Source organism: Pteronotus mesoamericanus, unplaced genomic scaffold (assembly GCF_021234165.1).
Source record: "Pteronotus mesoamericanus isolate MK-2021 breed Mesoamerican mustached bat unplaced genomic scaffold, CSHL_Meso_final contig_94, whole genome shotgun sequence".
NCBI lineage: Eukaryota > Metazoa > Chordata > Mammalia > Chiroptera > Mormoopidae > Pteronotus > Pteronotus mesoamericanus.
Window position 1 is genome coordinate 51,162,777 of NW_026555285.1, and position 14,722 is coordinate 51,177,498.

A 14,722-nucleotide genomic window follows, 5' to 3' on the forward strand; every position below is an offset into this window, starting at 1 on the left:
GTGCACGGGACGATGCTCCAACCAACCCCGCCACCGGCCAGGGCACAAAGCAGTATTTAAAACAAAAAACAAACAAACAAAAAAAAACCCCAGAAAGCAATCTATCGATTTTAGGATTGAATCACGAAACCACCCAAGTTAGTGGGCAAAATTAAAATACTGCATACAATTTACCCCAGGTCATCCTCTTTCAACCAGATTCTAGAAACTTAGAGACAGGTTTGCTTATAGCACATTCAACTGAGTTTGCTCATGAAGCTGTTATTTACAGATGGATGGCTGAGACAGAAAGTATGTATGAGTCTTCGGGCAGCAGCTACGTTGTCAAACTATGGCATCTGATGGTGTCATTGGGTTTGTTGTGCGCGGGGTGGTTTGGTTGTTTTTTTTGGTTTGCAGCTGCTCGCCCTCAGAGCCGGGGTGAGCCGCCGGGAAGCAGACGTGGCTCTGACCCATCGGAAGGGCGCGAGACAGGTGGTGGCAGCCAGCTGTGCTGGCTCTCCTGGGAAGCGCGGCAGCAGGCAGAGCTGCGGTCGCCGCAGAAGCCACTCCTGGGAGGAGGGGAGCCACCGCAATGTCCCTGAGCAGACTCACTAGCCTTCCTTGAGTGTTCATAAAGAACAGTGAAAACGAAGGGACACGCTGAGTCCCGGGCCAGCTGCTGTACGAGCTCACACGGGTCCTCTGCACATGCCTTTCAGGCCCCTTTGAAGAAAAATATCATCTCAATTTTAAAAGATGTCCTCGCTAGCATCCTGGGCCTAGGAAACCCATAAACAGCCGCTGATTGTGGCCAGCAATGATTGAGTGGAATTTCAGAAAGTGGAGTCTGCCCTTTGACAAGCCAAATTCGAACATCTAATTGGCTTACGTGGTAGATGCCAGCGATACACTACGTTGATACAACAGAAGTGAGGCGTTTAAAAAATGTGGGGTCTCAGTGAAGCACTCTCACTGTCTAAAACAGAAAGAACCACCCTATTAACGGAAAAAAGTAAAGTAATTTAGAGGCGAGTGTTTTGATGCGCTTTCGGGTGGGGGCCCTGGCATTAGACAGTCACACAAGGCCACAGTCCGATTAGTTCCATTTTAATGACGAAGGAATGATGGCAGTAGCTAGGCTGTCAAAAGTAAAAGTATCGGTCTCACTGTCAAAAATAACCCGTGCCCACCACAGCGCGGCCTTCGCCCTGAACCACACACTCAGTCCCGGGAAGACGCGAGTCTTTCCTCACAGGTAGAGAGTGTTTCCCTCCATTTTATTTACACTTGTTTTCTTCAGCCCACGATTGACAAGGGTCACGTGTTCTCTACAGTACACAGCATACGGTTAGTCTTCAGCAAGTAAAAGGCATATGTGGAAAACCAGCTTTAAAAGATATACATGTAATTTTTGCCATATGTTAATGAGAAATTTTCAAACCTTAGGAAATTTATTTTTCACTCACCAGTAGTTGAGAAATAGGTTTCCCAGTATTTTACCACAACACTAAGTTTCTCCATCGTCAGTGGTTCAGTTATTGTAATATCAGCTCCATGCCCTGAAATACAACCTAAGAATATTTGTATTAAATATTGACCGATGGTTTCTATCTAGAGAAAAAACAAATAATATATCCAGTAGGCACATACCTTTAAAATTTTCAGGGATTATAAAAACAAACAGAAAATGTGTATTTTTCTTCTTGCCAAATCTGAGAAGAAAAACAAATGTTAAAGTGAAGCAAAATCGTCATTCAGAAAATTGGGATTCAATAGCTTAGCTTATTAGGAATTGAACTAGAATGATTTTATTTCTTTAGAATTTAAAATGGTGGCACGAACATAGATATTTAGTAAAAGTAGCGTCTCAAATCAGGGAGGGAAAAGATGGAGCACTTTTTAAACAACTTGTAAGGAAAGGGAATGTATTCTTATTTCCCACAGTCGCACGAAGCCAGTTCTGAAGGGAGCTGCTAGAGAGCACAGCACAATTACAGAGTGTTTGAGAAATACAAGCGGAAGAGAGACTTTGCTAAGCCTAATATTTACTCTGTTTCACGCTTTATTTGTAAGAGATGCTTAAGGTTCTCTGTTTCAGTTTAATGGGCAAGGAAATCCAAATTCTGAGTCTTTAGTCAAACCCATGGCTTCTCTGAGCAGGAATTCACGCTGTTAATAAGAATTGTCTTTTTATGGTTCGTATCTATGGCAACCACAACTGGGGAAAGGGTGAGTGGATGACTTGATAGAAATAAACCTTTAATTTTAGAATAATTCTATATTTACAGCAAAAAACTTAAAATAGTGGAATTTGTATCGATCCCAAACCTAATTTCCTATATTATTTCTCACAAGTAATGAGCCAATATTGGCACATCGTTATTAATTTAAGTTCACGCTTTATTTGGATGTCCTCAGTTATTATGCTTGTCCTCTTCCAGGGTTCCTCCCATTAGGCATCGTGTCTCCTTAGTGTCCTCTAGTTTGTGCCACTTTTGCTGTTTTGTTTTGTTTTTTTAAATGATCTTGACAGTTTTGATAAAACTGCTCAGGTCTGGGTAGAATGTAAGATGGGCCACTTTTAGTCTTGCTTTAAAAAACTGAGTCTCAACCTTACCCACATTCTTGATCTAACCAACAGTTCACAAAAAACTTAAGGAAAAGAGGGATATTTTAGAGAATGTTATAAGGATGAAACGAGATAAATCCAACGTGGGAAAGTCTATTAAAAAAATGACCCTTCTAAAAACATACATAAATAAAGAGCAAGACCAAAAGAAACAAACAGGAAGGGAAAGAATGAACCCTGATGTGCCCAAACTCGCAGTTTAAAAAGGGTTTCCCTCGGAAGATAAACGAGAGAATGTTTAAGAGGAGAGTTGACGATATTAAGGAACTGCTGTTCATTCTGAGGGGCACTATTGGTATCGCAGATATTTTTAGGACTCCTTATCTTAGGTATTTATTCGAGTACGTACGGATGACAGGGAAAGATGTCTCTTCAGGAGCGGACAGGCTGGGGAGCGCGGCAGCGGGACGCGGACGGAGTGGCGAGGAGGCCGCTCGCCGCAGGGACGCATGTCAAGTATATGAAGGGACGAAAAGGCGTGAGGTGTGAGGCAGGGACGCCCACCGGGCGGGGGAGAGGCGGAGGGCAGCGGCCTCCACGCAGAAGGCCGCCGAGAGAGGCGGGGCGGGCAGCTCCGTCCCGCTTTGGACACGAAAAGCGCTTTTCCGATTCCCAAAAAGTAAGTAAATGACCCTCCGTGAAAATACCTCTGAGCATTAGAGAATTTTTAAACGCAGATTTTTTTTTTTTTTTTGCTTTTCGAAATAATGTTGCATTTTTTTTTAAATTTTATAAATTGATTTTACTGACCCCAAAAATAGGTGAGGCTAGATTTGGATACAGAGGCTTGTCTGCCCCGATGCCTTTCCAGTTTCAGCCTTCACCTCAGGCAGAACTGGAATTCTGAGACTTCTGCCATAGGCACAGAATCGATCATTTTAACATGACCAGCCCAGCACTTCCCCTGGCCTCGGGGAAACCCTGATGGTTACGGCACGGAAGCCCAGCGATCAATAGAGCTCCCAGCATCCACCGCTCTGGCCCTGGGCTCAGCCGCTCATTCACATGCTCTACAAATCAATAGAGTTTCTTGTTTCCAGGATCACCAGAAAGCAACTTGTTAAAGGCCCCTTTTCCAGTGAATGAATGTTCCTTAAACACCCCTACGCACACCGCTCCGCCCTCTGTGGACCAAAACCGAACTGCTGGTTCGGAGGTCGGAGGAGCACCTCCTCCAGGCACGTCCCTCGGGTTTTGTGTAACTCATCTCTGCTCACGTTCACAGAACACGCTGTTTAAATGCTCCTGCGTGACGTCCACGCACGGCATCGGATTCTGATGTCCCAGGTCACGTCTGTGCCTGTCTCCAGGACCCTCCGGCTCCAGAAGCCGCTGAGATCGCAGCTGTCCCACCCCCGTCTCGCCCCACGCCCAGGTCTGGCCCCTCCCTGGCAGCTAGAGAACAAAGAGATCATATGGAGTCTTACACGCCCCGCTGTGCACCCCGTCTACCCGAGCAGCTCTGGAAACTATCATGTAGTAAGAGGACCAAAGGGTTCGCAGAAGTCCCCATGAAGCTGGAAAGAACTGCTAAACGTCCTTCCTTTCGAGCCACAAGAACTTGGAGGGACAACGCCAATGTCACCTTTGGGCTGTCGCCTTCTTGAGTACAGTTACCCATGATCCTCTCTTCACGGCCCACGGCCGCCAGGCTGACCTGGCAGGACCTCTTGGGCACATAGCAAATAATGCTCTTTGCTAATTACTTACTTCATTAAAACAACTATTTTCAGTCAGAAAATTGAGAGCTTTACCGTAGATTTGCAAACACTGAGTTCGCTGGCCACCAAAGGGCGCCTGCAGTGCAACGGAGTGCCGTTCGGGGAGCCGGCCCTGGTCGGCGGGCCGCCCCGTGTGCCGCCCTGGGGGAGTGTCTGCTCGGGCCTTTCCGGGTCCGGCCCACCACGTGGCGCGACGCAAAAATGACCAAGACCTAGAATCGTCCTCAGTTCCTACGTATACTCGCCATCAATATACAGAGCTACGTTTGTACTCAAAGTCCTCCGTGTTTTGTTGGTATTGTGTTTCCTGCCACAGATTCGGGGGACCAGGCCACGCCAACCGGCCAAGGGAGTTGAGTTGCATTGTCCAGTCCAGGATGTTTTGGAATCGGGACATAACACAACAGCTGGCGAGGTCCCTGCGGCTCACAAGATTGGACTGTCTCAGCGACATCATTAATAAGGGAGCCAATCAGGTGGCTGAACCCACGTGGGGAACGGGAGACCCAGAGCAAACCCGATTTACGGACGGAGAGAGGGCATCGCGTCCTGTGTCCCTCTCCGGCCACTCCGAGCCCACGAGAGTCACAGTGTGACAGCAGCAGAGACATTTCATGACGCCGCAAATCACACTTTCAGACAGGACTCACGCAACGTGGATGAGCTTGCAGCACATTTTAGTTTTCTGCACCTGCCTGTGGAAGATACAGTGTCGGGGGTGTCGGACTTACTGAGCGTCTGCTCTTCGTGTGGGGCTCCACGTTGGGAACGGACCCAAGCGTCAAATGTATCCCCCGAAGTGTGGAGCCAACCACATAAAACGTAAGACCACGTGACACTGTTTTAGCACTGGGTAGCGTTTGAGTTCAGCTGGCTCAAAAAAAAGAAAAAAGAAAAGTATTCACCAACTGAAATGGATTAGGGAGTGATGAGGAATATTAACCTGTGACTGAGATGTACCACAACTGTTGGAAATGCCAGTGGGCAAAGTACCCATATTTTTATGAATGATTAAAATTAATTAACGATTAGCTCCAAGCTGAAAAGCTTTCCTATAAAAATGTAAGAATCTTTTTAAGGAGGCTGCTTCTGTTTCATTCTAAAATGATCCCATGCTATAATGCTTAAAATGAGCTGGAACCTTCTCTCCTGTACTAGGTTCCTCATTCACTGCGAGGCACATAAGAGCTGAGAGAGGGGACAGTAAGGTAAGTAGTTGTGTATTTTTCTGGGCCTATTCAGATTCCGAGCTATTAGAAAACAAGGTTCTAACAGAGAGGAAAAAATCTAGAATGCAGCAGGAAAAAAAAAAAGCTAAACCGAGACTCTTCACTTCGGTTGAGCCATTACATGGTAGCGCTTTTGGAAAGATGAAGGTTTAAATGCCTCTTAAAGGGGGCGCTATGTCGATAGGATGTATAACCCTAAGAAGAAGTACAGATCTAAACACACCAGCAGGCTGTACAAGGGTTTAATAATCCATAAACCATGACCTCCTAAGAGTTCTGAGGGCCAGAAAGGACATCACAGAGCCATTGCTTGAAAGGGCATCTCTGAGCCCTCGTGAAGGGTGGAGCTTCCTGAAAAGGCACCGTCCCTTGATAGAGAGAAGCACAGAGGCCAGAAGACATTCTCTGCCCGGGATGGCATCTCCCCGTCACCCCCCCACGCCCCCCTCGTCCCTAGAGCAAGGCACTGAGTACCTGCCATTGGTCAGGACCTAGGCACCCTGGCCACTGAGCACAGTGTCACGAGAGAACGGAAAACCAAACCCAGGTGTGTTCCACACATTATCCTTTTTTTCTTTTTAAATAAAGGCTTTTACAGCAAAACAGTGTCAATAGACCTACCACCTGCATGTTTGTACCTCTCGGACCTTTACCTGCCTTCTCTTTCCCCCGAGAAACCTTAAGCTATGTTATTTGGAGCAAAGACCCAAGAGAGGGACAACGCGCAGAGGCAAGTGTTAGGCAAGGACCGCGCTCTGGGAGGGAGAGTGCGGCCGGCCCCGCGGACCGGTTCCCGGCTCTCCCAGGCCACGCATGCACGCGGTCTGCACCAGGACCGGCACACGGGAACCTCACGGGCCCAGATGAAGGGGCGTCCGCGCCGAAGACAGCTAATCGCAGACCCTTCGAAAGCACAGGGAGGGAAAGGGAGAGAGCTCTGGTCTGAGCTGTGACAGAACAAGCCTGCATGTCTCAGGCCAGTCCTCGCCGCTTCAGTTTTGTAACCTGTCGTGTAGGAACGGGGACACCCAGCTTAACCTCCCCCGTAAAGCTGTTACCAAAAAGACTAAATACCCCATAAAGGAGATGTGATATCACCCCCCAGCCAGGGGAACCCTATCTCTAGGAGGTGGTTTAAAGGTCTGTAACAAAATAGGCGTATCTTCAGGAGGAGGGCCGTTCACAGCATGTTTTGGACAGGAAATCCACTTTGAGGTCGTTTGCCTGGTTTGTCTAGAGATCCTATTCCCAGTTGAAAGTCTAAAGCAATGCAGGAGACCAGCTGTTCTAAAAAACCAAAACCAAACCAAAACACCCAGAGTAATGTCTGTCTGTCCGTCTCTTTCTCTTTAACAAGCCACTCAGTGTCTTTGGCTTCTTTGCCTCCCACTCTCTTTCCCGCTAACATGGCGTTCTCGCGGGCACGGCATCGTCCCTGAACTTTCTCCTTGGTCTGCAGAGGCCTGGCCTACAATTTTGAGAAGCCCTTATACAGGGCTCGGCGGAAGGCACGCCTGCTTGAGTGTGGTTGGTAGGGTAACAATACCGGTGAAGTAATTTATATTTTTAATTTGAGCATGTCACCTAAAATGTCCTATGGCATGCTTGAGCGTGATAGTGTTATGTTGCAGAATGACATGCCTATGATTTTGTAATAAAAAAAAAATCAGGGGCGTTATTTGTGCCACACCCTGCATTATTTGAATATTCCCTCCAATCACACTTTCTCTGTCAAGTGTTCTCATAAACCCTCTTTTAAAACACCCTCAGTGGCTCAGAATCCGAAGGAGCAGTGCAGGGGGGCCCTGGCTCCACCTGCCGCCCCAGGTCTCCAAGCCCAGGGGCGCCCGCAGAAGCAGAGCCTCCGCAGCGCCAGGAGATGCAACCAAGGCCCGCGCACAGCGGCCCCGGCCTCGCGGCCTCAGGGCGCGGCGCCCTCCAACGCGGCGCCGGGGAGGGGCAGCACCTGCCGGGCCCACAGCGCAGCGCCCACCTGCGCCCGCACCTGCACGCCCACCTGCTCCAGCGAGGCGCCAACCCCGAAAAGATGGGCGCTGCGGGGACACGGGTGTTATAAAGGACCCCGCGGGAGGCGGGCCGGCATTCCACACCACACCCGCCCCTACGGATGAACTATCAATTCCCACACCCTCACCCGCCCCTATGATTAGTTAAGTGAAAATGACCGTTTTCCTAATATGCCCAAGTGGCAATAGAAACCACCTGCACGGAGAGCCGGCCCAGAGCGCTCTCCTTGGTCTTAGAAAGTGAAGCAGAGCTGGCGTCCTCTTGGCGGGGCACGCAGAGACCCGGGCTCCGCGAGTCGCCACCCCACCGGCGCGGCCCGGGCGCGGGGCTCACCTGAGGGACCCGGGGGCCGCCAGATCCCCGGCCGCCGCGCACGCCGGCCGCAGGAACACCAGGTGGAAGGCGTGCTCCGCCAGCAGCGCCGCGGCCCCCGGCACGTCGCCCACGGTCACGGTGACCTCTGCCAGATTTGAAAACAGCTTCTGCACCGCATCGGCCAGGGGCTGAACGGGGACATCTCCAAGTAGCAAGACGTCTATTTTTACCTGAAAGAAAAGGAAAAAGCAGAGCAGCCCAGGGTGACCCTCTGGGCGCAGAGAGGTCCAAGGCAGCCCGGGGACCCGGGCACCTGTGTGGCCAGGTACAGGCCCCGGCAGGGCGGCGGCTGTTGGCCCCAGGCCTCGGAGGGCAGGCCGTGGGCGGATGGGAAGGCCGCACCAGTTTTTCAAAGTTTTGCCTACCGGTCCCATTCTCCTGAGGCTTTCCTGCAAGTCCCTCTCCCATCCCAGTAACAACAGACAGGGCCCTTCAGGCCTGGTTTCCCAACCGCCTGCTCGGCTCGAAAACCTGCTTCCTAATGGCAGACCCAAACGGGGGGCTCTCCCACACTATTTTTTGACTCCCCCAAATCATTCTGATGAAACACAGATTCCACAGAACAGCGTAAGCTCCAAATTCCTAAATCCTAAGCAACACTCCAGTAAAGTCCTTTATTTGAACAGAATGTACATGCTACTCGAATCTCAATACAAGGGATCAAAGGCCTTCTTTACTTCCATTTAGGGACACTTGAAGCACATTCGATTAGGAAAAACATAATTTCCATCTTCGTCTTTTATTTCTGTTTTATCCTCCACAGCAGAAGCAGCATTTGACAAAAGCCATCGTCCTTGCATGACAAAAATGCTAAGAAAAGGGGGACGGAGAAAACATTCCTCAGCATAATAAAGGCCGCGGGTGTCAAAACCCGCAGCCAACATCAAACGCAACGAGGAAACACTCAAAGCGTCTTCCTTAACCCTGGGAACAAGAAAGGGATGTCCGTTTCCACCGCCTTTTTCAGCATTTTTCAACATAGTATTGGAAGTTCTAGCCACAGTGATCAGGCAAAAAATAAATAACGAAGGCATCTGAATTGAAGAGGAAGACGTGAAACTGTCTTTGTTTACAGTAATGCAGCAGGATTCAAAATTGATATTCAGTCATCGGTTGCATTTGTATACACCAGTAATGAACTATCAGAAAGAGAAATTAAAAGAACAATCCCATTTACAATTGTACCAAAAAATAAGTAAAATACCTAGGAATAAATGTAACCAAGGACATACTCAGAAAGACCTGTATTCAGAAAACTATAAGACACTGAAGAAAGAAATTGAAGGAAACACAAATGAACTGGAAGCATACAATGTTCATCGATAAGAACTAACCTCCTTAAAATGCCCATACTCTCCAAAGTGATTTACAGAGTCAATGCAATCCCTACCAAAATACCAATGGCATTTTTTATAGAACTAGAACAAAGAATCCAAAAATGTATATGGAACCACAAAAAACCCCAAATAGCCACAGCAATCCTGAGAAAGGAGAACCAAGTTGGGGGTATCATGCTGTCTGATATCAAACTATACTACAAGACCATAGTAATCAAAACAGCAAGGTGCTGGCATAAAACCAGACACAGAGATCAACAGAACAGAGTCAAGAACCTAGAAATAAGCCCACACCTAAATGCTCAATGAATTTACGACAAAGGAGACAAGGATAGACAGTGTGGTAACGTGGTGCTGGGAAACTGGACAGACACATGCCCGAAAGATGAAACAAGACCACCTTTTTATACCATACAGGAGCCTAAACTCAAAATGGGCTAAAGACTTCAATGGAAGGCTCAAAACCATAAAACGTCTAAGAAGAAAACATAGGCAATAAACTCTTTGACATCACTCTTAGCAATATTTTTCTTTGAATATGTGTCCTTGGGCAAGGGAAACAAAAGAAAAAATAAACTAATGGGACAACATCCAACGAAAAAGTTCTGGCACAGCAAAGGGAACCATCAACAAAATGAAAGGGCAACCTACCGAACGGAAAACGTATTTGCCAATAATACATCTAGTAAGAGGTCAATATCCAAAACATAAGAAACCCATAGAATTTTACATCCCCCCCAAAAAAATCAATTAAAAAATGGGCAGAGGACCTGAATAGACATTTCTCCAAAGAGGACCTGCACACGGCCCACGTAAGCATCAGGGAAATGCAAGTCCAACCACCAGGACGTATTGCCTCACCCCTGCCAGAACGGCTGTCCCCCGTAAGTCAACAAACAGCCCTTCCCATCCTCCTGCAAAGACCCTCTGAGGCCCCTTCCCTCCTCCCTAGCTCAGGGGGTCCTATACGCCCACAGTCCCGTTCTGGCTCTGGGTCCCTCCTGCGTGGGGGCTTCCCCACCACCGGCCCCTTTACAGGGACCGCGGACTGTGACCTGGGTGTGAGTGGGCGGAACCACGGAAGCCCAGGCTGGGGCGCGGAGGCTGAGCCTGGCTCTGCGTCAGGAAGCAGCAGGCTTCACCCTGGAAGTCGGTCCCTTGCTGCCCTCCTCCAGGGCGGCCTTTCCCGCAGCCCTTTCCGGCGACCGAGCTCCGCAGGCCACTAACCCCGGGGACCCACGTCCTGCACACAGCAGCGCCCTGTCCTCGGAACGAGCAGTTCCTGGGGTTCATCCTGGACAGAGAGGCGCCGCGGCTCCGCTGCATCAGGAGCGAGCAGGGCGAGCCGAGGGGCTGAAGAAACGCGGGTGGACGGGCCCAGGCGGGCTGCGTGCAGCCGCTCCTCGCCGGCGCCTTCCACGCCGGCTGCGGCCACGGTTCCCCCGACCCGTCCCGGGAATCGTCCGACCGCTCATTTCTTCTCTTCGCCTCTTTGAAGCTGCGGTTTTTCTCCTTTTGTTTTAGTGGCAATGTGAACCTATCTGCTTTCTAAATGTCAAGTTTTCCTGTGGATTTTTTTTTTCTGTGTGTTCACAGAAGAGCTGTTTTGTTCACAGCAAGATCCCATTAAGGACTGTGCATTGCACTTGTTGCTCTGTCCCCCTTGACTTTTAATTTGGAATCTGCCCCATGGACCCCCCACAGTATTGACACGTGTAGACGCGTCCTGCCATGGAGCCTGGGTGGACGGAGACACGGATGTGCCACGTTCGCCGTCCTGAGCGGATCTCACCCGCCCGCCCCACCCTGTTTAAAACAGGATAAAAATTCAAACTCCTGGATGGCCTTTCACACCACGTCCCTTGTCTCACCCCCTCCTACTTCCCTCAGATATCCTTTGTTTTAAGACGACAGCGTGACAATGAGCTTTGAAATCTGGGACCTCTCCTGTAGAGGACATCTGGCCCCGGGGAGCGGGGCAGCCTTGTACAGCGTTTCCTTTCATTGTAAAAACCGCCCTCCCTCCCGGTGCCCCTGAGGAGCCACGCGGCGCCCTCAGCCACCTCGACGCTTGCAGGGCGGACCCGGCAAATCGCCGCGTGACACGGGGTGTCCTCGGGACCAGTGCGCTCCTCGTGAACCAGCGCTAAGCCCTGAAAACAGTCATTCACGAGCGGTCACAAAAGCAGTGATTCCAGTTGTGTTGCTGAATCGCCTGCTTAATGGGTGACCCCTGAAGTTCCCTTCCAAACTGAGGCCCTTTGAGAATGCAACGGGCTGCTATTAATAATTGCACTAAAGGAACAGGTGCACGCCAGGCTGTCCGGGGCTGCAGCGCTCAGCGCGAAAGGCTTGTTTTCCTTGCAAAGACCCCGTCGCTGGCCTCCGCTTCAGTGTGGCTGAAATCTGTGTGTTGTCCCTGCGGACAATCACGGAGGCCCCACCTCAGGGCAGACGCTGTGCTGGGAACAGAGGGCGGACAACCGGACAAGGTCCCTGCCGTTGTATGGCTTCCGTTCCAGCCGGCTTTTCCTCTCCTTCTGAGCATGGCACCCAACCTCAGAGCCCACAGAGAAGAGCACGTGAGCCCCAGGCCCACTGAAGCTGCTACCAGAACCCCTGTTTTAACACCTTGATGCAGTGGGAACAGATGTGGGGACAGAGGCATTCAAGCCACGGACCAGGGTCAGTCCCCCTAGTTCAGCCACCTCCTGGAGACTTGGAGCAGATACTCGTGTGGGGATGAGAGCACATCTCAAGGCTGTTTCAGGGAGCAATGTGTGTTCGGGGCGTTGTAGGTAGTAGCTGTCGCCACGTTTTCTCAAGCAGCACCAAGCGCGAGTAACAGCGTACAGCAAATGCCACCGGACCTCGGTGGGGAAGCGGACAGGAAGAGCTACAGAGGCAAGCATGCCCGCCTCAGGCAGCAGGGACAGCCCCGGGGCTCGGGAGCGTGGGCCTGCGGGGAGCCACGGCGCGTCCTGCGCGAGAGACGCCAGCGGCCAGCGCTCTGAGCCCCTGTGGCCTGGGAGGCTTCGGCCAGATTTCCCCGGAGCCGAGGCCAGAACCGGGGTCCTGCGGAGCAGGGACAAACCCAGAGGCGGGAGCGCGCCGCCCAGCAGCCCGCTGCGCTGTGGGCCATCGGGAGTCTGCAGCGCCATGCGCCAGAGCGGAGGGGACAGGGGCCAAAGCAGCTTCGGGAGGAAGCGTCCTTCCCGCCCCGCAAAGCCAGTGCCCCGGCTCACCTGGACGCCGGCGATGGGACCAGTGAGAACTCGGCCCGGCCCCCTCTCCCAAGGTGGCCCACATTACTTGGCCAGCTTCTCATCAACCTAAAGCAGAGCACCTGTTCAGGGAGAGGCGCCTTGCTGACGGCGCAATGCGAACGCAGGTGAGGAGAAGGCCCGCGGACGAGAACAGTGACGGCAAGTGAACGCAGCTGGCGGGCTGGGCGGCTCCGGAGACCCGCCCTTCAGCACAGGGCAGATGTCCACCTGGGAGCACGACGCCAGCCGACGCCAGGCCGCCTCGGGCAGAAAAATGTTTTTGTTTCTATTGCCTACCGCATCTTTTAAAAAAATAAATAAAAGCGATATGCCGTCATTGGGAAATATTGGGAAGTTCGAAAAAGCCCAACGAGAAGATAAAAACTATCTGTAAGTCCTGCCACTCAGGAACAAACGCTCCCCACCCCTTGGTGCAGGCCTCGTACGGGCCGGCCGTTTGCCTCACGCGACACCCTGGTCACCAAGGCTCTGGGGCCACTCCCTGGGGTTTCAGAAATCACACAGTCTGGGCCCGAGTGCATTGGCCCTCCGCTGGCGACCTGCCCCAGGCTAAGTTCTTAATCAGTGCCAGCAGGTGCTGACCTACTGCAAGCCCATCGCTCCCCCACTTTTGTGAGTTGTTATTTATGTCACTCGTGGCACCGGGCACAGCGGGAGCAGCTGGAGCAGCGGTTGCACCCACCGGGCGGCGGGGCGCCTCCCTGGGTCCCCAGGAGTCCAGGGGCTTAGCTCTGGTGCAGAGAGCGCCGGAGCGCGCTGCTCTCCAAGCAGAACACAAGGCCCGCGTGGGGCTCCAGGCTGCGTTCGGAGCGGAAAACCACGATTACGTACCTCCGACTAGATAATCAGACCCTTTATTCAGCGCTCCATTCTGGGCGGCTTGGCCTAACCCTGCACCACAAACTACTCTTTTTCCCTTTGCGTTTAAACAGGCACCTCCGTTTTGAACGAGTGAAGAACACCCGCTACGCCGGCCCACTTCCCAAGGCGGCCAATTCCGCTCAGAAAGCGTGTTCCCAAAGACCGAGGGGATGGAATGGGCGGGATGCTGTACGAGGCAACACCACCTCACCCCGGCCCAAGGGCCTCCCTCTCACGCGTATCCACCCAGACCTGAGAAATGGGAAGGGAGCCGGCCCGTGCGCCCCGCTTGCTGGGGTGGGTGACGGCTCTTCCGCCCGGGCTGATAACCGCCTTTCCTTTCCAACTGAGCCAGCCTCACAAGGGACTGTGCGGCCGCTGCGGGGGTAGGAAATACGCTGCTTCCCAAGAGGCCCGCGGGCGTTGGGGCTTCGCGGGGGCGGTCGCCGCCCGCACCTGGCTGGCCCGCGCGCGGGGCTACGGCGCTTCGCGGCCACGCCAGGAAGCGGATTGAGGACGACACGCGGGCTCGGGCAGCCACAGGAAGGCTGAAGGCACGCTTTCCTCGGTCCCATACACGGTCCTATAGTCCAGCTAAAAGTTGGCAGTCACTTTTTGCCCGGCCGCCAGCCCCAAATACCTAACAACTTTGCTCCAGGCTCCCTGACTCCCAGTGGCCTCCGCCCGCCGTTCGTGTTAAGTGCAGCGCATGTCGGGCTGCAGGGGGTTTCCCCATAAAACCGTCACCCCCCTCCTCTTGCGGCCGCTTTCCTGACGGGGTTCAGCCGGGTCCCCCACCTCGAGGCGGGCAGGGGCCCGGGAGCTCCGACCCCGCCGCCTCGCTGAGACCCCGGGCCCATCCCCAGAACGAGAGACGCCCAGGCCCGCGGGCGTTATAAGCGCAGCTGCCTCCCCTTCCTGCTCCTTCGCCTCTTGCTTCTTACCTGCCCGGCGACTCGGTCGGGCTCCCGGCCGCTAATTGAGGCGGCCATGCCCGCTGCCCACGGCCCACGTGCCCGGTGCGGGGCGGCCTCCCCACAGGAGGAGCTCGGGCCGCGGCGCCGACCGCTGGGATGGCCCGGGGCGCGCACCTGCGCCGCGTGCGCCCCCACCTGGCGCCGCGTGCGCCGCCGCCTTAAAGGGACCCGCCGCGCGGGCCAGGCCTGGGCGCCGGGGCAGACAGTTGGCGATGGGCGCGCCCCGCGGGCAGGGCCGCCCCAGGACCCTGGAGGTCCCGCCCTGTCACCGGCGGGTCCCCGGAGAGGCTCGCACC

At 52.8% G+C, this 14,722-nt stretch overlaps 1 protein-coding gene across 1 annotated transcript in view; it reads right to left on the minus strand.

Annotated features, from left to right (window-relative positions):
- The window catches only part of SOHLH2 (spermatogenesis and oogenesis specific basic helix-loop-helix 2), a 30,364-nt gene extending 15,923 nt beyond the window's left edge, over positions 1–14,441 (minus strand). Inside the window, exons 1-4 of the mRNA XM_054586709.1 lie at positions 14,394–14,441; positions 7,923–8,134; positions 1,633–1,694; positions 1,449–1,553 (exon numbers count right to left, since the gene is read on the minus strand). Coding sequence (XP_054442684.1) covers positions 1,449–1,553; positions 1,633–1,694; positions 7,923–8,134; positions 14,394–14,441 — 427 coding nt within the window. The remainder of the gene's footprint in view (positions 1–1,448; positions 1,554–1,632; positions 1,695–7,922; positions 8,135–14,393) is intronic.
- Positions 14,442–14,722: the final 281 nt, after the last annotated feature.